We start from the raw sequence: 24,405 nt of genomic DNA, 5'->3' as shown, positions 1-24,405 counted from the left end.
TGTATTTTCAATATATAGATCTCTTCTGCTAGTCATCCTCAAATAAAGTCTAAGGAACAATTAAGAAAATTATTAATATCATAAAATAAGTGGGTTTTGGCTTCATTATAACAATGAAAACTCTAAAATACGAACTAATTATAACCGTTTTCTTTTATTTTTTTTCAGCTCTCAAGAGAAATAAGATAAATAATTGCATTCTCTCTTTTTTTATTATAATTGCATTCTCTCTTACTCATTAAAAAGAAATTTATTTGTTTCTTCCTTCTCTTAATTTATCTCACCATTTTTTTTTCTTATTTTCAAAAAAATTAATGTTACATTATTGAGCATTATCTTTCTCCTTTTCACTATATCTTTTTGAAGTGTCACCACATAAAAAATTTACATATTTTAATAGATGTTGTAGATTCAGATTCATATTCATATTTGCATGTCTAATATTAAAATAAATATATCAATAAAATAAATATTTAAATTAAAAAATAATTTTATTTTGAATAAAATAATAATAATAATAATATAATTTAATATATATTACTTACAATTTTTTAAAAATATTGATTTCAAGTCTTCACGGCATAAACTGTTCAACACTATCCCTAATACTAAATTTAGGGGAAATTTATTAGGTCCGGACATCAGACGTATAGATATGTTCGGACGTCAATAAAATGTCGACACGTGGATGTTCAATATGTTTAATGTGTCCGCAGAACTTTAAATCAAGCGCATCAAAAGTGCAACTAAAGCGCAAATAAACGCATGTAAATCATAGGTAAAGCATAATTAAAATACAGGTAAAGCACAAATAAAGCACAGTTAAAGAACACAAAAAAACACAACTAAAATACACTCAATGGATCAATTTTTTTTATAGATGCCCGAAAATATCTCTACATACCGGACCTAATAATTTTTTCCAATTAGGAGGATGTCAAAGGCCGTCAAAAGTGAAAACATTGAACCAAAGGCGACGACACTGGCAGCTGTACTGCGGCCTGCGGGTATTGCAGAAGCAATTCTCCCCCAAATTGTTCGTCGGAAGTGTAACCCTCTCCTTCGTAGAATAATTGCTTGTCGGAAGTGCAACCCTCTCCTTCGTGGAATAATTGCTTGTCTTCCCTCTCTCTCCACCGGCGGTTGCCGGCGCAAAGCTGGAGCTTGGACGCGGCAAGGACAAAATGCAGCCTTCATATAGCATAAGAAGTGCCAGCATGACACTTGAAGACCTGATATGACTCATCCTAGTTAGACTTTTTTGTTTTTCTGAGAAATCCTAGTTAAACTCGCTCGCCTTATAAATCTTCCGCAGGCTGACAGTGGTTTTTGCCTCGACTGGTGCCGAAAAGATAATTTTCCGATCGACGTCGGCAATGAACCGGCGTCAGCGAGCGCTGCTCATCAGAAGTATAGTCTTCCTCTCCGTTGTCAACTCCCTATCCCTTGCTTTCTACTTCTTCCTCCACCCTCCCACTCATCCGACCCCCGAAACCCTAAACTCATCCGTAACCACTACCTCCCTTAAGCCCTGGCCTTTCCTCCCATCCTTCCTCCCTTGGAATCCTAGCCCCAAGCCTCCTCTCCGCTCCTGCGAGGCGTACTTCGGCAACGGATTCTCTCGCCGGATCGAGGCCCACGGTGGTGGCGGGTGGTTCCGGTGCTTCTACAGCGCGACGCTCAGGAGTTCAATATGCGAAGGGGGACGCTTGCGGATGGATCCGAGCAAGATCAAGATGTCGGTTGGAGGGGAGGGTTTGAAGTCAGTTATGGGGCGGAGGGAGGAGGAGGAACTTCCCGAGTTTGAGAGTGGATCCTTCGAAGTTGAGGGAGATGGAAGCAACGGGAGCCGCGCTGGTGGGAGGGTGTTGGATGAAGAGTTTCTCGATCGGTATGTTCCGCAAGGGGCTATACATTTTCACACAATGCGAGGATTGATGGAGTCGATGAGATTTGTTGAGCCCGGGAAGCTCCAATGCTCGCAGGTCACTTGCTATTATTTGTTTTTTACCCGTATTTATTATTATTATTTAAAAAGCTTTCAACTTTTATTGGACAAAATGCTGGCCAAGTGAATTTATCTGGATATGGTAGTTCTAACGCAGGTATTATGGCAAGAGTTGTTTGGTAGTTAACTTGAACTGAATTTGAACAATTCTTACTTCCAGGTATTTTGAATCATACAATGTGCAAATTTCCAAAGTCTGCGCTAGATAGAACTCCATAACACCAATTTATACAAAATTTACGTGATTAGCTTATTAGGGCGGATTGGTTGGGCGTAACTTGTTTAAGCTAGCTTGAGATGGTAAAGCTTGTTAATTGTTAGCAGATATATTAGATAGCAGAAGTTAAAGTTATACCACATTTATCTTAGTTTAGAGCTTATGTTAGGTTACAGGGCCTATTTGGTTGCGGCTTAAGTTGAGCGTAAAACAACTTAAGCTACTTATATCAATCAAATAAGCATTTTATTTGCTTTGCTGAGTTCAATCTACCCGACCCCTCTTTTTTCTCCTGATTGGGGAAAGGTCGAGCAAATGTGAGCAGCTTAGTATTATTTTCCTTCACTCTCTCCGTTATGATCACAATTCTTCATGTCTCCCTGCAGCTGGTGAGAAAATGTGATTAGAAGCTTAGTATTATTTACCTTCACTCTCTCCTTTGTGATCACAATTCTCCATGACTCCCTGCTTCTGGAGACTAATGCAATGTTTCCCTTGTCATACGTGACTTTTTTATGATCCTCTCTTCTCTCTCTCATTTGTCCCTTCATTGCTCCTTCAAGTGATTTATCCTTTTTGCGCCTTGACGTTGTTAACTTCCAAGCTTTTGGCAGGTCTTCTTCTTCCGACTGCTCCTATTTCCTCATTCCTTTCAGTAATATGATGCCCAAACCATAACTTGTGGTAAAGTTTCTTTGATTACTTTAAGTTCTTTGCATCATCTCCTCTATGCTGGAAATATTCTATTTTTGCTTATTTAGGGTGTTAATGTGCTGTGATTTCATTTCACGTTCATGTTTGGGTGTAGGATTTATGTAGTGAGGGTATTTTGAAAAAAATGCTTATGATCAACTAACAAGGAGCTTTATTATTGATTGCAAAAGCCCAACAACTAGGAATCAATGAAGCAACAGAAATTCCATTGTAATATATAACAAATGTGCATGGAGATAGGCATATCATTAGGTGATTACAAATCATTATATTTGTTATCAGTTGCTTACATTAATACAAATTGTTGGGCCTAGCTTGAATTGCAATCGGGGTAATTGGATTTTTTTTATCACTTTGGGAGACTGCGTTATGATTTTTCATATGCTTGCATGTGGGCTATTATTCTATTTTTGGTTCTTTTGGTCACCATGTGACCATGCCACTGAGTTGGCACGTCTTATCATTTGCTATTTTTGTGTGTCATGATAGGGTTTTATTATTTTGCTACTATTTTGCTATCTTGGTTCCGCTGTATATAAAATTGAGATGTGTCCGCATGATGTTTCTCTTTTAAACTTCATAAAGGTATATATCTCTATGAGCATATGCTATATCTGCTCGCCCACAATCAGTTTTCTTTTGGAGTTTAGCTGGTATGATTGGAGCTAGAAGTTAATTATCATATTTTGCATAGTACTTAAGATGGCTACTTAAATTATTTCAATGCCATTATATTTGGTTTCCATATGCAATAATTGACAATCACTTAAAGCTTAGTCTTCGTTTGGGACGGTTTTCTTACTGCTTCTTAAAGCAGCTTTCTAGTACAAAAAATTTGTGTACTAAAAAGCTGCTTTAAGAAGTAGTAAGAAAGCCATCCCAAACAAAATCTTAATTTGCTTAACGTATCCTAAGTCCCAATATAACAGGCTTAAGGAGAGCGCTTAAGCTTATCCTAGATTAAGTGCCCTACCTTTTCCTATATTTCTGATGCACTATGAATCGACCAACCCTCATCTTTCTTGCATTCCTTTGACCTTATATCTCCATGGACAAGAGGAAGCCATAACATGAAGTGCTTGCTTATTTGTAGATGTTTTTCCTATTGCCTTTGTGGGATTTGAGATGGGGGGAAGCCTTGGGAGGTGTTGGTTTGGTGCTGCAGTGGAGTAACATCTTTAGAATATGTTACTCGAATCATTTATCCAATTTAATCGTTTCTTTGTTATCATTCATAGTTTAATCATGCATCTATCTTAACGTTCCTGTTAACTTTTTTTTACTACCCGCACTCTGATCCATATTACATTGTCAACCTAAATTGTAGTTAAATCAAATTTATCTTCAAAATATCATCTTATCATCCAACATTAATTCTAGAAGTTATAGTCTCATATATATATATATATATATAGAAATACTAAAGTTATAATCTTGGGACTGTTAAAATAGCTTTACATATTGAAATTTAATATATAAGATTTCTTAATTGCCCTTTCAAACAAAATTTTTTTTTGCAATTTTGATCTTTCTAATTATGATATTCTACTTGCTGCTGACATTATTGATTGACTTTAATTGTAGTGGATAGAAGAACCTACAATTCTGGTGACACGTTTTGAGTATGCAAACCTTTTTCACACAGTTACTGATTGGTATAGCGCATATGTCTCTTCCAGAGTTACAGACTTGCCTAACAGACCTCATTTGATATTTGTTGATGGCCATTGCAAGGTATGATGCCTAATGACACAAGCACACTCACTCAAGAATGCATGCACGGATGATATTTTCACCATCATAACTTTTTTCTGAAAAAGAAATTACTCTGTAGTTGAAAGTTTTAAATCATATGTTCTATGTGGTTATTTAGACAGATATTTACTTTGACTATGGTACATATGGATATTGAATGCTTAGGATCACTTTATTGAATAAGTTTTGTGAAAAAAAACTTTTAGTGCTCCTTAATATCTTATCACTTAATTTTAGTTTAAATATTTTGACTTATCCAAATATGGTGATAGAATAAGGTGATCATGGAATTATAATGATTGTTGATTATTATTGTTTTAATTTTTACAATTAAAGAATTTGCCATAGAAGGAATGCTGGTGGAATATGAAAGTGTTGATGTACTTCGAAGTTTGAACGGACATGGACGGGATTCTTATGTCCCGTTATAGTCAGTTCAGGGAAAAAAGTTGGATTATGACTTCTGAAATTTTAGTCCTATCGACAGTTTTTTTTTTTTCATTGAACATATTATGAAATATATGTATTAAATCTTGCGGCCTTTTGTCATTTAATACAGATTGAAATCTAGCCATACTATGTGCAGTAGGATTATCAATGCAAATTTAAATTAGTTGAAATCATCACAATCACCATTAGCTATTCCTCAATTGTGTCGGGTGAGGCTATGAGTCCCGCTCTGTCCAAAAATCTACCATTTGGGAATGGCTTTATTGGAGACTTAAATTTCTTGGTAAGTAGTTTTTCTTTTCCAAATACCAGGTTTGGGGCTTTTAGGATTGTTCTACAGTTCTACTGTACAAAATTATGTTTTTGGCTATTTTATTGTGATTTTATATTCTAATCAACAATCATAGCAACTAAATTTTCTATACCATGTTTTGAATTTCTGCCCATTTTTGTAAAACTTATTATTCTAAATTCTGTTTAAACAAGTTTGCATCTCGTTTGGAAAGGCTTTTTTATTGCTTCTTAAAACAGTTTTTTAATACAAAATTTTTAATTTTTTTATTGAAAAACAGTAAAAAAGTCATCCCAAACTAAGCCTAAATCAGTTTGCTGCCATATGCTGCTAATATCTGTCCTCTCCTTCCCTCCCCTGCCAGGCAAATGCCAATCATGGGCTACCCATCTAACCTTTTGGTTTGACTTTACTTTTCTTCAGACATCTCCATCATCGTTCCTTTTTCTCTATTTTTATGCGTTGCTGTTGGCTAATTTATTAGATACATAGCAATTTACCGTCCCATCTCACTATCTTCTCATCCTAATTTTTGCATTCTCTTTTTCTTTATTTGCCTTTTTTTTACATAATAAATAACCAGGCACCGCTGGAGGAAACTTGGGAGGCACTCTTTACTAGCGTCAGATATGCCAAACATTTTACAGGCAGCGTGTGTTTCCGGCATGCGATACTTTCACCTTTGGGGTATGAGACAGCCATGTTCAAAGGTCTATCTGAATCATTTATTTGCCAAGGGACAACGGCAAACAATCTGAAAGCAAGCCCTGAGAACCATAAAACTGCCAGATTATCAGAGTTTGGAGAAATGCTTCGAGCAGCTTTTGGTTTTCCGACTGATGAAATCTCACTAAAGAGACCATCCACAGTTCATAATGTCCTCTTTGTCCGTCGCGAAGATTACTTAGCTCATCCTCGCCATGGTGGAAAATTGGAGCCCCGGTTGAGTAATGAGCCTGAGGTTTTTACTGCAATACAGAACTGGGCAGCTAACCACACTAAATGCAGCTTAAATGTTGTTAATGGTCTCTTTGCTCATATGTCGATGAAAGAGCAAATCCTTGCCATTTATGAGGCTTCAGTTGTTATAGGGGCTCATGGAGCTGGGCTTACACACTTGGTCTCAGCAAGATCAAAAACAATCGCTCTTGAAATAATCAGTAGCCAATATCAGCGTCCACATTTTTCATTAATTTCTCAATGGAGAGGTCTAGAATATCATGCAATTAACCTTGCTGGATCATATGTCAGACCTGAAATGGTCATTGATGAGCTCAGTAGCATAGTGAGGAGCCTTGGATGCTAACAAGCGGTATGATTTGGAATTTCAGTTCACCAAATCTCACATTTAGCAGCAAACCTATGTTTTTTTGCATCACCGAGGCTTTGTTTGGAACGGCTTTTTTATTGATTCTTAAAGCAGCTTTATAGTACAAAAATTTTAATTTTTATAATAAAAAGCTTTTTTAAGAAGCAGAAAAAAAGCCATCCCAAATGAAGCCTAAGATGCTCTTAAAGCTTGCTAAAGCTGTAACAGGCTTGTTGACTTTTGTATGCACACATGGGATTAATTCTAGAATCCCTTTCTGAATCTCATCTATTTTTTTTTTTTACTCAAAAAGTGATCATGCTCTGAGCATTGTGTTTGTTCAAGAGGCGATGGCATTACTGGGTTGAAATAATGTCATGACTGCAGAATGCAAGTTCTGGTTGAACTTCTTTTCTGCCTACAGCACTTTATTTAAAGAAGATTGAGATTCCCTTCGTGGAACTTATTGATAGTGTTTAAATTTTGTGTAATAATAGTCAGTCACCATCAATTTCAAGTCCTGAGAATCACCAATCTTCCACTGAATACAAAGTATCACTAAATATCAAAATTCCCCAAATTACAGGTTCATAGTGCCATTCATGGAGGTTTAAAAAAAAATAAATAAAGAACATCAAACGTCCTTATAAATGAACTTAAGCGCCACCAGAACCATATTTCTTTCCCCAAAAAAGTATCTGCAGCTTATCATAGCCGGCAAGCACACCAGCACCTGCAACTGCACGAAGGATGTTGGCACCTGCACCCTTGAAGAGGGATTTCAGCCCCTCATTCTTCAAAATCTGAGAAAATGCATCCATGGAACTCCTGTACTTGACTGCCTCGCCAGAGGTCATCATCATCCTTCTACGGACAGTGTCGATTGGATAGGCTGCAAGCCCAGCTCCATTTGTGATCAACCAACCAAGGGCAAAGCTTGCCAAGAAACTATCCTGTATTTAACATCCCATTCATTGAAGTTTCAGAAAAAGGCTTTCCAAATACCAAATCAAAAGATACTTCTAAACTCAAATGCTTGTAATATGTAATGAGAAGATACAAGCAAGTCTTCCAAGAGATTATTTTGTGCGGATACCGGACAGGAGAATCGTCCGGTATTATTTGGTACCGAGCTCAGTACTGTTCAGTATCGCGCTCGGTATATTTTTGAGGTTATGGCTCGGACTCTTCACGTAATAATTTGCACTTACCTGCAGGCTTCCGACGAGGAGCACCGGCTTGATAGAGTCATACATTCCAAAGTACAATCCTCTGTAAACTATAATGCCAACGCATGAGATGTTAAACCCACGGTAGAGGCCACTAATGCCATCTGATTGAATGGTTTTCCTGTAGACATCAACTAGACCGTTGAACTGCCTTTCTCCACCCTTCTTAGCGGCCTTGGCGTCATTTGTCAAACGAGTACGAGCATAATCCAGGGAATAGACAAAGAGAAGGGAAGTCGCGCCAGCAGAAGCTCCGGAAGCCAAGTTGCCAGCAAACCATTTCCAGTAACCATCCTTATCCTTCTTAAAGTTGAACATACTTTTGAAGTAATCTTTGAACGCAAAGTTCAAGGCCTGGAGATGGAATAAACAAGATGCTTTAATTTAAATGAAAAGGAAAAAAAAAAAAAAGGATTTTGAGTTTGCGAATGGATGTTCCTGCTTAAACACATCCAACTGATTTTAGTTGTTTTGGAGACAAATTTAAAGGCAGGGTTATGAACATGCTATGAACATGAAAGCGAAAGAAGGAAGATAATATGATAATTTGACAATTTTGAATTTGGCTACAATCACAGAAGTAGATTTGAAAGAAAAGAAGGGCAATTGGAAGATGCCCGCAACTTCAGAAATTCATGGAGGAAGAAGAGAAAAAAGAGCCATAGCTCGGATGTTTCATTTGCATCTCTAACACTCCCGTAAGGGGCTGTTTGGTATTAAAAATTTCTAAGGTTGTTAAATTTTGATAATTGTTTGATATGATAAATGTTAAATCCTGTTAAATTATAAAAAATTGTTTGACAATAGATTTCAGGATTTATGACAATTAGAGATTTAAATACGAATAAATAACGTTGAATTACATCAATAAACTTGTTATAAATTTAAGATAATTACATACCACATAATAAATTATCCAACATGAACTCGTATAATAGAAACTATAAGGGTATATGATACTATGATAGAGTAATAATAATATAGACACTAATAGACTCCAATATAATATAGGATTTAGGACTATTAGTTTATTAAAAATTTAAAATTATTTTTGTTTTAAATTTAATTATTATTTTAAATAAAAATTACTTAATAATTAAATTTTTAAAAACTGTAAATAAATTATAATTATAAAAATAATAATAATAATAATTTAATTATGAAATAGCTAATTAATTATAATTTTATTATACTTTTAATTATTTATGAATTAATTATTAATTATTAATTACCATTACTAACTAACTATTATAAAAAAAGTAATCAAATATTAATTATCAATTAATTTAAGTATTAAATTATTTATTAATTATATTTATTTATTAATTATTTTATTTAATCTAATAAAACTAAATTAATTTATTTGTATATTCTTTAGCAAGTTCGTCACTGTCTTCCTTAGCCGCAAGTTTTCTTTTCCCCTACTCTAGCTGTTCGTTGCCATTCGACTTCACCAGCTTCGCCTGAGAGGGAGTTTTAAACAATTCGCTTAATAACTTCTTCATTCCACGACGTTCCTTCCTATCGGATTTGAAACCACACACTCCTCTCCATTCTCTATTGGATCGGAAGTAACGATGATGACAGGAGCTTGCTCTTGCTCGTTGCCAAGGTAGCCATCTTTCTTTCTTTCACACGCTTCCTCGGCCAAATTCTGTTAAATTTATCTCTCAATAGGATATAGATTTATACGAATTTACTCCGTAAATTTGTAAATCTTGGATTTACACATACGTTGGATTTAGATGACCTCCAAAAACTACTGGGAAGGATTTATCTTAAATCCCTCTTAAATTATAGCTCAATTCTGATACCAAACAACCCCTAAGGATGAATGTTTATAGAATTACGTCTTACTGATTCATTAAACACATGATAGCTACTAACAAGGGTTTTTAGGCAATTGCCCCCCCCCCTAAAAATTTTAAAATACTTTGATTTTTAGTTAATTGCCCCAAAAAACTGGTCGAATTCCGCCAGGGGGTGCTGCCCCCTTGGATCCCCGACATATATGTCTTATAAGTTTGCCCCTCCCTGAAAATTAGGGTTGTTTCCGCCCCTGCTAACAAGAACTAATAATCTATAAACAATCAAGTCCCACTAACACACTCATAAACTACTCATTACAACTATTACCCTAATTGAATACTTTAACCTAAAACCAAATTCAAGCCAATTAAAATACACCCTATTCCTATTGTTGGGGAAAGCAGAGAATGGACCAGAGCCCTACATGGGGTCCTAGTTGGATACCCATTGGGTACCCACGCTCTACGCTGACGGGCTTTGCCCACCCACACTCACCTATGGTGACTTTCCTGATGTCATACCCACCCACACCCACCCACTTTCTAGCTTATTGAATGCAGTTTGCCATAGATTAATGGCCTTGAGGTTTTTTGCCATTTTATCTGACTGCAAACTTTCAAGCTACATATCAAAATTTATCATGGTTGTGACGCGGTTCAGTATTGCACATTGCATAGTAAGGATTATTATAATATACTACATGTATATGATAATTAGTAATATAAGTCGATTGTCCTTTGATGTTGAGTACCCACCTATACCCACCCACGATGCCATGAGCGTACCCATACCCACCCATGCCCATTGAGTATGGGTGGGTACATGGGTGGGTGTGGGTATGGGTACCTAATGCAGGGCTTTGGAATGGACCTTAATGGACGGCATATGCAACAATAACACCTTAATACATGACGACAAAAAATAATTAAATGTCTCACCTGGGTGGGGAAGTAACGAAGAACATTCACTGTGTTTCCTCTCCATAATGAGCCAATACCTTCCTCTCTAACCGTACGTGAAAAACAGTCTGTAATCCCCTTATAAGGTTCAGAAAGACGACCAGACTTGATCATTTCATCCTGGTTCTGTATCAGTAGCTTAACACGTTCAATAGGAGCTGTAATGGTTTTTGAAACAGCACCGGAGACTCCACCCATCAAAAAGTCGACGGCAAAGCCTGCAATGCCTTTTTCTGAAGGTGCTTGTGCAAAAACAGGTGAAGCTCTCTTAACCATTGTGAGGTTATTTGCAAAGCTGCCGGTGGCGGTGGGGAATCGCCTCTCAGGTATAGAAAAAGGCCTGTAAGAGTACTGGTTGCAAGCTCTTGAATCCTGAGAGAAGCTGGAACTTACACGGATATGAGCGGCAACTTTCTGAAGGACTGTTGGGTACTTCATTTGATCTTCCATGACCGACTATTAAGCAAAAAAATTGGAATCTGCGCCATTGGAGACCATAATAAGCAGGAATTGTTAGAAAAGCTACGCAAAACTGAAGATCAACTGGGAGAAAGATGCGAGAACTGCGCTTGCCATGTCAAAAATGTTAATAAAAATCATCAAATATTTCTGGAACAAAAAACACCAAAGATAATTTTTCTTGGAATTGGCGTAAAAATGTATTTGATGCGGTTGGTGCTAAATTATTTGGTTATTTGTTTCATGATTTAAAATTTTATATGACATCTTACTCTGCCAAATAACATCAGAGCAGCTCTAAACAAGAATGTGCAGGAATTAAAAACAACAACAAACACCAAACGGTTCATGAAAATTAACAAATTGTAAAATATTTAGAAAAAGAGGGAATTGAGCTAGAAAAAAGAACTCACATCTCGTGCGAAGATCTTCTGATCTCCTCCCTTCACCAAAGAGCCTCTTTGTGTATCGCCCGTTTGAAAAGAAGCAGATAGTTGAGGGATTCGGGGAAATGTTAGGGGATTTATTTCCGCAAATTTTCAACTTTTCCGGTATGTTGTTCCTCGAAGTAGAAGATTAAAAGCAGATATCGTTTACTTGACGGAATCTGAGGAAGCCATTAAGTGCGGATTCTCGATCGGTGTCGGCTTCAACTGATTGAGTTTTAACCGTCACTCCCGCTTTCTGCCAATAGCGAGGCTTCGTTAGGTAGATGTGGGAGCCGCGTGGACTGTAGAAAATTGTTCAGAGTTGCTCCGCGTGGGCGGCGAACGCCATTGCAAGTTCTTGCTTCTTGGGGTCTCGTTTACGGTCAATATTGAGAAGCCATTGAATATTCCGTCTTGAAAATGTAAGACATCTTTGAACAGCTAATTGACAACAGTACGGCCCAATTTTAGAAAAGAACATGTTAAAATGCCATTATGTAAAAGAAGTATGATTAACAAAAAATTTAAAAAGGAGCATATACGCTTAACAATTTGGTGCATTTAGAATGATCTAAATAATTATGTGCATTCTAAATGCGTCAATCTAATTAACGTATTCCCAAGAGAGAAAAAGAGAGAGAGAGGGGAGAGGACAGGAGAGAGAGAGAGAGAGAGAGAGAGAGAGAGAGAGAGAGAGAGAGAGAGGAGGAAGAGAGGGGAAAAAGCTGACCGGAGAGAGAGATAGTAGAGTAAATATTTAATGGGTGTGAGAGAGTTAGACCATCTCCAACCGAAAATCTCATTTTTCACTCCAAAATGCAGTGAAATAAAAAATGTCGTGTTTCATCTCCAATCCAACGCCATTTTGCCGCTAAAACCGTCACTTTTCTTTCGCGCCTTTCTTCCAAACCTGTTCGGTAGAGATAAAAAAAATGGCGCAGATGAACAGTGCAACGCCAATATTGGTGTCACACTGTTCATCCGCGATCAAATGGCGTCAAAAATGGCGATCGGTTGGAGCAAAGCAAGAACGGCAAACAAGTGTTTGTCGTTCGGTTGGAGATGCCCTTAAAGTTGAGGAGGAGAGAGAGTTATATATTAATTATAATAACAGTTAAAATAATAGTTAAATATTTTAAATAATAATTACAGTTAATTGATATATATTTTAAATAATTAAACTAATATTTAAATATTTTAAAAAATTAAAATAACAGTTAGTATATATTTAATATTTAAATAATTACTTTAATGATAAAATGATATTAAATTTTTTATTTAAAGATATATTAATTTTATTTTATAATTTTTCTATTTTGATTATTTATACTCGACATATTTTATTCAAAGATATATTAATTTGTTTTATTCAAAGATATATTAATTTCCTCACGAGCTTCCTTAAAATGCTATGTTCCATGCAATGATCAGTTAGCATAATTTATGTGGAAGAAAAAAAAAAGGCATTCAAATCCTTTTGCCAGCCCAAATGAGACCTTTCTCTGGTTAGAATTTAGTAATTTACCCTCGTCCTTCTACCTAAGTAGATCTCACCTATTCTATTTTGGACCTCATGAAGCTGAGAATAATAATTATTAGAAAATATATTTTGATATTGAAATATATTGAATAGAGAAAAATAAAATTTAAAATCTGTTGAAATTGCATTTAAAATTTTATAGCATATGAAAAATTTATACTGCACTCATCTCAAAGTGAATCTAATAGCTTCGAAATTAAAATTGTGTCTAAATATCTTATTCATTGAGTATGTATACTTAATCCATTTTATAGGCTTTGATTCCTAGCACCATGCTATCTAATTTCTATTCTACTCCATGGTGTCTATTTGAATAGTATTTTATAGAATTTGTGCATTCAATATATATATAATTTTTCTTCTCAAATTATCCCTTAAATGAATTATATAATAAATGTGTGTGTGCCCCCTCTATAAAAAGTTTCTGGCTTCGCCACTGATATGATGTTGCCATTATATTTGGCATAATAATTGATCACTTTGAAACATATAATTTTTATCTTATTGACATGATAAACTTAAATGTGGAGAACTTCAAGTTATATGATGGACATCTTGATAGATTTTTAGGAGAATGAAGCTTACTTCGAGGTATCAATGTATCATTACTTTATATGCCATATACGGTATTGATAAATGTTAGGAAGTCACATAAATAAACTTCATGATCATCATAGTTCCTTCTATATATGTTGCATTTTGGGTATCTTATTGATTTATGCCAAAATAATTCAAAACAATGATGATTATTGGACACTTAACCATGAAGTTGCCATTCTTGAAAGTTATTATTACTATTTGGGGAGATTTTATTAAATAAAATAAGTTAATGTTGTAAATGAGGATTACTCGACAACCTAAAATAAGACTTTTGAAGGTGGGATTAAGGTTCCTATACGATATTTTTTTTAATGCTTCATATTTATTTTTTATTATGTTCAAACATAATGTTTTTTTTTTCTAAGAATCAATGGAGATGCATATAAGATTTCCTTCCTAGCTCATCATATTAGTATTTCAACATAATACAATTAAATAACATGAACTCTACAAAAGAGAGAACATCCAACCTACACTTCGGCATTCAAGAAGAAAAAAGGAAAGAGAGGGGAAAAGGGAAAGTTTGAACTAACTATTGAAGGAAGGACTCACTGCAGGTAGGGGTGTCAATTTCGGGTCACGGGTCGGGTTCGGGTCGGACCCGGAACTGACCCGGGTTCAAACGGGTTGACCCTAACCCGACCCGGTTAGGCAAACGGGTCGAAAATCAGAACCCGAACCCGACCCGGCGGGTTGTCGGGTTGACCCGACACGGAACGGATTGCGGCCGAAGCGCGCGGGGCGAAGCGCGCGGGGCGACCGCGCGAACGCGGGCGAAGCGCGCGAGGGAGTCAGAGCGCGAAGCGCGGCATGCACGTTTCGGGTCAAACGGGTTGACCCGGCAACCCGTCGGGTCAACCCGAACCCGACCCGTTTTTCAAACGGGTCGATTTCTGGAACCTGAACCCGACCCGTTTTGCATTCGGGTCGGGTCCAACCCGGATTTTTCGGGTCGGATTCGAGTCGGGTTTTCGTGTCGTGTCAAATATTGACACCCCTAACTGCAGGCAGCTATTGCTTAAAAGGAACGAGTAGGGAGAAGAAGGCAACTTATGAAGAAAAGAAGAAAGGGAAATTTGATGCCCTTGGTCTCTAACATGTTTAAATGACATGAGAGGGATGCTACATGCGGGAGAATCTAATCAATTAGGGAAATAATTGAGTACTCCTTGTGATTGGAGGGAGAGACAGTGGATGAGGGAGGTTGTTCGGCCTGATCGGTGCGAAGGAGGAGAGCACACCATTTTATGATCGGGAGAAAAGCGGGCTCAACTTTTGTTCAAGCGAAAGACTTGGATCGATCCGGTCTATAAAGTAAATATTATTCTCCTAAAATATTCATATCCTTTGCTAAATTTCAATGTTATAATTGATACAATGGTATGATATTTATAGTGAATTTTTAATGTATTTTTGGGCTATCGTCAAATAAAGATACATCATGATGATGAAGGAAATAAACATTTAATCATCGATAAAGGCTGCTTTTATTGCAAAGATATGAGACTATGTGACTAGAATTCATGTGATCTATTCAATTTTTTGAGTTTAAACTCTTTTGTATTTGTCTGAAAATGATTTGTATGCATGAAAAAGATGTGCATGTATTTTGATGCGAGTTCTAAGAATCTTAATGCTTTATTGTGGAATCTAAAAATTTTCCTCTAGAACCCCTTAACATTATGTTTTATGGTGCCCTGGAATTGCACTCACTGAAATTCGAAAAAATGAACTAGCATTCCGGCACTATATTTTCGGCCTTTCGGGTGCCCCCGGCGCTAGACCAATTTCAACACTTATAACTATCCTTTTTCCACTAGTTCAATCGCTTTGGGCAGCCGACCAAAAGAGGGAAATAGAAGAATTTTGAAAGAGAAAGAAGATGATTTAGATCGCTTCGGATTATTTTCAATTGTTGTACCAATTACAAAAGTTATCAAAATCAAGGTAAGTCAAACTACACCTATCTCAGTTTTTAAAAATACAGAGATTTCTTGAATTTTCTAATTATGTTTATATTTTTGTTATCAAAAAATGAGAATAACTTCGCACCGATAAAATTTTCATCTCATAATTTTTTATATGATATAACGACTTAAATTTTGAACATTTAGATATTTTTCTAAAAATTTTATATTGGGGTTTTTGGAGTTTATGCTATTTTTTTATTGAGTAGGAAATAATTTGGACTCTGAAAAATAATATTATAATACAAATAAACTCTTAAAACAGTGTTATGCACGATCTTTAATAATTTAGTGAAATTCTAAAATAGTATATTTTTGCTCGGTAATGTGTTATGTTGTTCGTAGTTATAACAAGTTGATGAATTTTGTGTTATATTGATTGAATTATGTGTGTTTTGATAAGAAAATGTCTGCTCGAAGAAACAACAGTCCAAAATTCTTTGGATTATGTGTGGTGTTGGAATCTAAAACTCAATGAAATTCATTCAATTTGGAGTCACGCTATAGGAAATTAATTGAATACCGACGAAACTTCCGGCGGTCATTTGAATTGTTGTGAGTTTAATATTGAAAATTTTAATCCAGATATGTTTAAAAGCTAGTATCAATTTTATATTCAAATTATTAAATAAATATATCTAAGTAACTAGATATTATAATTATATTATTAAATATTTTATAATTCCATTAATACTATCTAATAATTTAATTATATAAAGAAATAATATGAAAATATAAAATTGAGAATTCGATTCGAATAAATAATTCAGCCATAATATAAGATTTAGGGGAATATTCTTGCATAATTTTTTTTCCTTCATAAATCCCGAGCTGTTTGGGCAATACACTTCATTTCTGCTTCTTATGATTAATGACTGATGCATCTTTTTCTTCCGCATCTCTAGGGTTTCGCCATGTACACATTTTAGTCTCCATTATCACTCAAACAAGCATGATTCCATGGTTTATTGGGTTTCTTGGGTTCTTCTTTCCATTTCCATGCTTGTAAGGGTAACTAAAGACTCCCGAGCATGGACAACTCAGCGATCGCCAGCCACCTGCTTCCCCGATCTTCCTCAATAACGCTCGACCTCGATCCCTTGATCAACGTCTGCCATCACCGCCCCAACGACCTTAAGGCTCCACCGGTTGATCCCAATCCCCACATCCTACAAATCCCCGGCGCCTTTCCCAGCGATGAAGACGATGATTCCTTCGCTTTGGGCGACAGGACCAAGCTGGAATCCCAATGGCATCGCATGAAGTGGACCGATGAGATGGTTCGTCTCCTAGTTGCCGTTGTCGCTTTCGTCAACGACGAAGGCACACCGGACCCGGTCGAGGCCGCCGCACGGCGGCGATCCGTCCTTCAGAAGAAAGGCAAGTGGAAAACTGTTTCAAAGTTAATGATGGAGAAGGGCTGCTACGTGTCACCTCAGCAATGTGAGGACAAGTTCAATGATCTCAATAAAAGGTACAAGAGATTGAATGAGATCCTTGGCCGAGGAACTACTTGCACGGTTGTGGAAAACCCGGCTTTGTTGGAATCGATGACGCATGTTTCTTTTAAGATGAAGGAGGATGTGAGGAAGATATTGAATTCGAAGCATCTGTTTTACAGGGAGATGTGCGCTTATCACAACGGGCAGAGGATACCGGATTCACAAATTTTTGGATTGAGGAATGAAATTCTTACCAGTTCTGGCATTTTGCATGAAGTTAATGAGGATAGTGAGGATGTAGATGATGATGAAGGGAAGAGTGATGACTATGGGCAGTTGGGTGTTGACGATTTCCTTGCTGAGATTGATTTAGTATTTCAGGACAACAACAGGACAGCATCGGAGAAGTTGGATTGGTTCCAAAGACGGGCATTGCAAATTAAACAGGAGAGATTGGCGATTCTGGCCGAGGCTTTGGAGTTGGAGAAGAGGAACTTCAAGTGGCAGAGGTTTCGGAGCAAGAAGGATCGGGAAATGGAGAAGATGAAACTGGAGAATGAAAGGTCGATGAAGGAGAATGAAAGAAAGATTCTGGAGTTGAGGCAAAAGGAACTGGAGTTTACTCCTTCGAGGTTGAAGGAGGTAAGGGATGCTGCAGCTAATAGAATGGATGTGGAACATTGATGCGATCATTTTGGAAAGAACCATAAAGTTTTATAATTTTTTTCAATGGTTAGTTGCAGCTTTATTAGGTTACACGAGCATAAATAATTGGATTTGAGTGATGAATTGAGCTCTCCTTCATTGTCGTAGAAGTTTAATCTGTATATCTTAGAATGTAAGTTAGGCTAATTTAATGTGTAAGCTTGCAAATTTTTTGGAAACTGGTTTTGCTTTTCTAGTTTGGCTTTGGCATTTAAATTTACTTGTAATCTTCTATATGCATTGCCACCTTGTTCCTAGGAGTGCTCTTCTTTCAATTCTTTCCTTTTTTTGTCCTTTATCTTTTGTGTTTATTTTTTAATTGCTCATTTTTTATTTTTTTGATAATTATTGTTGTGGGATCTAAAAATTTATTGGCTCAAGATGAGTCAATTATGAATTTTTTTGGAGTTTGATTAAACAATGGAGAAACCTCTCCAGCTCCACTTGTCTCTCTCAAGCCTATGACTTAAGGCACAATGGCAACAAGCTCTTCTTTGAGTTCCCTTTATAGAGATGGAAGGTCTGTAACAATATATTTTGCATTTAATGCATTATGGTATGAAATATGATTGGCAGATTTATTTTAGTCAATTAGGACTCTAGATATGATACTTGTGAGATCTTTTGTTCCCCGTCGATGATGTAATTGTTGAATGATATTGCTAAACTATCATCATTATTGCATGATCAATTCTCTTCTTGAGTCTAAAATCATCTAATCTCTAAGGCATTGTTTGACTCTTGACTTTGTCTTGTCACTTTGATCATGACTTGCGGGAATTTCCCAATGCCTATTCTTGAGCTATTTCTCTACTGAATTCATTTATGTTGCAATGCTATGGTTCGATATACTCTCAACAATATCAGAAATTCTCTCTTGATTATATGCTGCCTCATAAGGTTGAGATTTCATGTGAATCAAGTTTGAGGAGAGAAAGCATCCCAGCTTCTTTCTCTTGAGTTTATATTTTACCTTGGGCGTCACTTACCCCTTCTTGTTAATTTGGTAGAGAACCTCATTGGGTTGTTGTGGCCTTTTTCTCCGAGAGCTGGTCCTACTTTGGTTGATCCTCTTTGCCTAGCAGAAGGTTTGTTGAGAGTAGGTAGAACTTCTCCATCTCATTGTCTAGCATTGAAGGCTTGAATGATTTTAAAATTTTTATATTCTTCATTAAGAGATTTCCTTGTAAGTGGGCAAGTTTTTACCTGACAGCCTTTAATTTCTCCATGTGACTTCAAATGATCTCTTTCTTCAAACTTCTCAAACTTCATTATTATGTGCCAGTCATGCTAACTCTTGTATTGCTGTTGCATTTTTATGAGGTGTGCTGAGCCGGTCCATCCGAGACCCACGCGGGTCTACAGGAGGCGGCGGGGGGGGCATCCGGCCCAGGTGAGCCAAAGGGAGGGGGCGGCCGAACTTGGGGAGAAAGGGGAGAGGGTCAAGGTGGGCCCTTTGGGCCCACTTATTTAAATCCTTGGGCATCAAGGGGAGAGGCTAACTTTTGGGGGGAAAATGGAGGGTGGATGATGGGGGGTAATTTAGGGATGAGGGGGAAGTTGTGAGATTGTATGAAAGGAACCTTTAGGGTTTGTTTTGGGGCATCATGTGAAGAAAGTTCTTTCTCTTTTCCCTCTTGTTTTCTCTAGGGTTTCTTTTGGGAGATTTGGTCCTTCTCGAAGTGGACTAGCTTTGTCTTTGGTTTTGTCTTGAAGATTATTGCAAAGCTCTTTTGTTCTTCCTCTCATTCTTTTGTCTTGAGCTAACTTTGATTTGGTGGAGAAACTTCTCCCTTGAAGGAAAATTAGGGCAAACCCTAATTTGGAAATCTAAGGTGTATCATGTGCCTCAGAGTGATTTTATTTTATCTTACCCAGGAATCCTTAGGCTCTCTAGAGATCTTCATCCATGATCTTGGGGTTGATCATTGTTTTTGCATTGAATTCCAAGTAAAATGTACTTTAAGGCAATACCCAAGGCACACCATAAATAGAGCTTGATTTGCTAAACTATGGACCTCCCTGCTGAAAATAAACTAGATATAGGTCATATTTCATGCTAATAATTTGGATGCAGCATATGCACTACAATTTGTTCACCACCTTAATTTGGTTGACAGTTAGAAGAAGGTGGGTTTGTCTTTAGATGAACGAGGTAGAAGACAGTTTTGTCTTTAGCCTTGTATCCATCACAACCAAAGTGCTTTTCATAACAAATTAAGGAAGTGGAGTGTTCAAGATGATTGAGCTCGGTAACTAAATTGCACCTCAAAGAAGAGACATCGTTTCTTTCTTGTGATATTCATCTTGCATGACATGATGTTAGTTATCATCAACCACCACAACAAAAATATAGTTATGAGTCCTATGGATCGGCAATAATCATCCCATGAAGTATATGGAAATGTCTTTCCATGGTTGAATCATCATAGGCAAGACAATATGCAGTCCTTTCTTCCAATGCGATTACTTTGAGGTGCAACAAAGTACACATTCTATTAGGAAAATTTTCCACATGTAAGTGCATTCTAGGCTAGTTGACATCTCTACAATTTTTGTAAAGTCTTATAAATTTCAAAGTTTTCAACCACTTTAGGGACGTGCATTTCTTGGATTCACTTCATTTGATCGCCATTCTTGAGACCACTGAGCTAGTGCCCCTTGTAGAGCAATCCTTCACTAACAATATATCATTTTTCTAGGACATCCTCCTATTCTTTTTAGTAGTTTTATCCTACTTATTGAGGTCAGATTATCCTTCTTGTGGAGTTGGTTGTAGTTACATTACTGCTGATAGTGTTATCGAATGATGAGATAACATATCAACCATTTTGTTCTTTGTTGATTGTAACGGCCACCTCACGACCGAAATCACCGACATAGCCGATCGGACACGACGTTTCAGTAAACCGACATACTCACGACATAAAATCTTCTCTCATTCGGTTATGCACATACACACGCTCTCAGAACGACAGGAATTCGCAAAGAGAAATTCGGGGACTTACCTTTGCATTGTCGAAGCCGGACGAACTCCATTCTCCGACTCCAAGCCCAGCATCGCAGGCTAGAACCCGCTCTTCGCTGTCGACTTCCATCCTCCTGTACTCGCCGGCCGATCCGTGCTGCCTCCGGCATCCGCTCGGGCTTGACTCACTATCGTGCCCTAGCCTCCACCAGTCGGATCCAACCAAGGACCGACCGACCTGCCTGCCGCCGACCAAGGACTCGCCGCCGAACCCGCCTGCCTCCGGCCGGACCAGCCTCCGCCCCCGCCGACTTCATGCGTGCCTCCGATCATTGCCCGAGCCGCTCGATCGGGCTTAATAATAGATAAGGTCGCTTCACTTTTGGTAAAGTGCAAGTAACTTATTATACATTGTGTAAATCTTTTGTACAAGTCTTTTTTCTTGCATCAGAATCGTGCTCAGTGCATTTTTGGAAGCATCAACTGCCTCCACTTTGAACTATTTATGATAATTTACCAAGTTAAGATATACGCCTCTCTTATGTCCTTAAAAAGGGAAACATGCCCTCATGTTTTCCTCCAGGAAAAGTTTTTGGTTGGCTTTCGTTAGTCCATGTTGAGGTGCGATGAGTATCAAGGCTACAGATAAACTTCCTCACATAATGGCAAGCTCCCATGAAACTCATCAGTCATCATGTTAGTTACATTTTGTGATCAAGGCCAATTTTTGATTGCCTTGAGCTTATCTTTTTCAATTTTGTTCTTCTCGCCACTAACTTTGATGTGCAAGTAGAATAGTCTTTTCTTCTTAAAGTTGCACCTCTTTTGTTTGAGGGCAATGTGCTACTATTTTAGGAGTTTGAACACTTTCTTCACTTATTTGAGATGTTCCTCCTAGGTTGAGTGGCATATCAGGATTTCATCTAGATAGGAAATAAAAAAATCCTCCATGAATGCCCTCAGGATGGCGTTCACTGAATACATAAACTTCATCGATGCCTTTTAAAGTTCCAAAGGCACCACCATCCATTTGAATAGTCCTTACCTTGTCTTGAATGTGGTCTTCCACATCTTATTTATTGAATTCAAACTTGATGATATACTAACTTCTAATCTAGCTTAGTAAAGATTGAGCATGCTATCACTCGTCCATAAATGGTTCTTCATTGTGATTTATTCCATTTCTGGTAGTCACCACAAATCTGCAAACCACCATCCATCTTCTGCAACATCAAAATTAGAGATCGACATGGCGACCTGCTGGACTTTAAGACCCTTTTGGTTAGTAGCTCCCCAACTTTCTTCTTGATTCTTCATTCTCCAACATTGAGTTCTTGGTACATTAGACTATTGGATAGAGCTTGAGCTTGAGAGAGAGGATTGATCTCATGCTCTACAACTCTTCAACTCTTCTCAAAAGAAATCAGCTATCTCTCAAAAAATATTTTTCTATTCATCTACCAGTTATAGAATACTCGACCCCCAATTCCTAAGCATAAGAGGTAACACTTTTCCTTCTCCATTTCAAGCTCGTACTGGATTCTCTTTGAGAATAGGCCTGCATGTTCTTGTCAGGTTTCTCCAATTTGACCGTGAGCAGAAGAAAACAATTAGTATAAATTTATAATCCTCTTCACTTTTCCAGCCGCCACCAAATTCAGAGCTTGACAATTCTTATTTCTATTGACGGTATGCCCAACACTATCCTTATAGAGATATTATTGATGAGCTCTTTGATAGAAGATAATATATCAGTCTTATAGATATTGGCTCTCAAATATAATCCGATAGATATCAAAAGGTATCACTTCATACAACATCTCATCAATGTACTCGCAGGAGATGGAAAAGCTGCTTGACATTGCATGTTTATCTGCATTTCTTAGTGCATTTGAATCAAGCGAGTGGGTATGGAAAAGGATGAGGAATCGTTTGACTAGACTTGGTGATATGAGATTCTTTTGATTCCTTCAGTCGATGATGGTGTTGACCACCTCCTGCTTCAATTGATTCTGCAAGGTGAACAACAACTCCATTTGCTCGGCTATTAGGTCAGTATTGTTGCCTCTTTCCCTTTTGGCATTGCGAAAGACGGACTCCAGCTCTTAATTCTGCTCTATTGTGGCAACCATATTCATCCCTTTATAGACCTTGATTTTCTCTTATATAGACCTTGATTTTCTCTTAGGAGAGTTTTAGGTTATGTTTTTAGCATTTCAGCCTCTTGCTCCGACAATGATCACGGTAAAGATTATTTTCAGAAGTAGTTGAAAAGTTATCTTTGTTGGGACCCTTAAAATCCCACCTCTTCTTCCTTGTGGTAGTCTTTAGCGCCTCTCTTGTTTTCTTGGTAATAGCAATATTGTCTTTTCCATTTTTCTTACTCTCAATCGTGTTAACAAACATACTAGCTTCATTGAGATTATTGATGGTAAAGAGAAGGAGCTCATTGACAATGCTTTGATGTAGCCATCCATATATTTTGTTGACACTTTGGTAGGAATATCCATAAAGCTAAAGTAAGGTCTTAAATTGATCTACCATGCATCCACTCCAACTTCCTCACATTCTTTGCTCATACCTTGAGGGCTCAAAGTCATCATATTTTGAGTCATCTTCTTGTATACTAGAATACTCATTGGCTTCTCCTATCGTGAAGTCATGATCTTCCTCAAGGATTGATCTTTCTTGACTTCTTCATTTGGTTTTAAGATTCTGCACCATAATATACTTGCTTAACATCTCTATTATCACATTCATTTGTTGTTGGAGTGCAACATGGTTAGCCAAGTTACTAGAAGATGCACCTTGTGATGTCGGCATGTAAGCTTCCACTCATGAACTCTTCAAAGTATTAGGATAAAAAAGTTATGCGATCTCCTTGTACTCACTCTTTGCTAACACTGCACACCGGGGTTTTCTTTGAAATTGTTAACCCGATTCCATAAACTAGATGATTTGCTGCATCATGGAGGCTTCACAGAGTGAGGTGTGTAATCTAGATAGATTTGGTATGGAGCAAAAACGAAGCATGTTTTTCTTTAATATATGGACTTGGAATAATACAAGGAAGTTCTTCATTGAATCTCTTTTCCTCTCTAGCTCACAGACTCTATAGATCTCCCATAAGTATGTGAATAAAGGCATAATGGCCACCTAAAGTCCTTTGAGTTACGTTTGTAGAGAGGAAAGGTCCCTTATGATATGGGCCGCATTTTAATGCATTATTACAAGAAATTTGTTTGGTATATTTATTTTGGGTAATCATCACCACATGAGAAAGTTATAAGGCATGACACTCCAATTAGTATCGCAATCACAGTGTCATTGATAAGTCGCATAATTACTTTATGACTAACAGTCTTCTTGGGTCTGAAGTAAGCTTGTTTCTTAGGCACCGTCTTGGTTCTTGGCTCTATCTTGGTGCTCAACATACGACTTTCGGGAATTTCTAAGATCCTTTCCTGAGCTGCTTCTTGACCCTAATTCCGCAGGGTAGTAATGCTCCTGTGGCGAGATCATCTCAACAAAATTAGAGATTCTCTTGAGAGTAC

General features: G+C 37.3%; 3 protein-coding genes across 4 annotated transcripts; 2 read left to right on the top strand and 1 right to left on the bottom strand.

The window, feature by feature from the left end:
• Positions 1 to 947: 947 nt before the first annotated feature.
• LOC110106140 (beta-1,2-xylosyltransferase RCN11) lies at positions 948 to 7,355 on the top strand. Of its 2 annotated transcripts, XM_028699368.1 has the most exons (4): positions 948 to 1,985; positions 4,524 to 4,673; positions 6,020 to 6,748; positions 7,332 to 7,355. In XM_028699368.1, exons 1-3 carry the CDS (start codon positions 1,377 to 1,379, stop codon positions 6,740 to 6,742), a joined length of 1,482 nt encoding a protein of 493 aa, XP_028555201.1. In that variant the 5' UTR covers positions 948 to 1,376; the 3' UTR covers positions 6,743 to 6,748; positions 7,332 to 7,355. The 2 variants fall into 2 exon arrangements, with proteins under 2 accessions (XP_028555201.1, XP_020691571.1); XM_020835912.2 differs by lacking the exon at positions 7,332 to 7,355 and having other exon boundaries at positions 6,020 to 6,781.
• Positions 7,081 to 11,961, bottom strand: LOC110106146 (ADP,ATP carrier protein 1, mitochondrial). Its single transcript, XM_020835925.2, has 4 exons — positions 11,615 to 11,961; positions 10,722 to 11,221; positions 7,957 to 8,328; positions 7,081 to 7,698 (listed from the first exon to the last, which is right to left on the bottom strand). The coding sequence occupies exons 2-4, from the start codon at positions 11,190 to 11,192 to the stop codon at positions 7,402 to 7,404; spliced, it is 1,140 nt and encodes a 379-aa protein (XP_020691584.1). The 5' UTR covers positions 11,193 to 11,221; positions 11,615 to 11,961; the 3' UTR covers positions 7,081 to 7,401.
• Positions 11,962 to 16,583: 4,622 nt separating this feature from the next.
• LOC110106156 lies at positions 16,584 to 18,027 on the top strand. The gene has a single exon (XM_020835935.2). The coding sequence runs from the start codon at positions 16,768 to 16,770 to the stop codon at positions 17,860 to 17,862; it is 1,095 nt and encodes a 364-aa protein (XP_020691594.1). The 5' UTR covers positions 16,584 to 16,767; the 3' UTR covers positions 17,863 to 18,027.
• The last annotated feature ends 6,378 nt before the right edge of the window (positions 18,028 to 24,405 follow it).

This window comes from Dendrobium catenatum, unplaced genomic scaffold, assembly GCF_001605985.2.
Source record: "Dendrobium catenatum unplaced genomic scaffold, ASM160598v2 fragScaff_scaffold_1263, whole genome shotgun sequence".
NCBI lineage: Eukaryota > Viridiplantae > Streptophyta > Magnoliopsida > Asparagales > Orchidaceae > Dendrobium > Dendrobium catenatum.
This window is presented reverse-complemented; position numbering and strand designations above follow the sequence as displayed.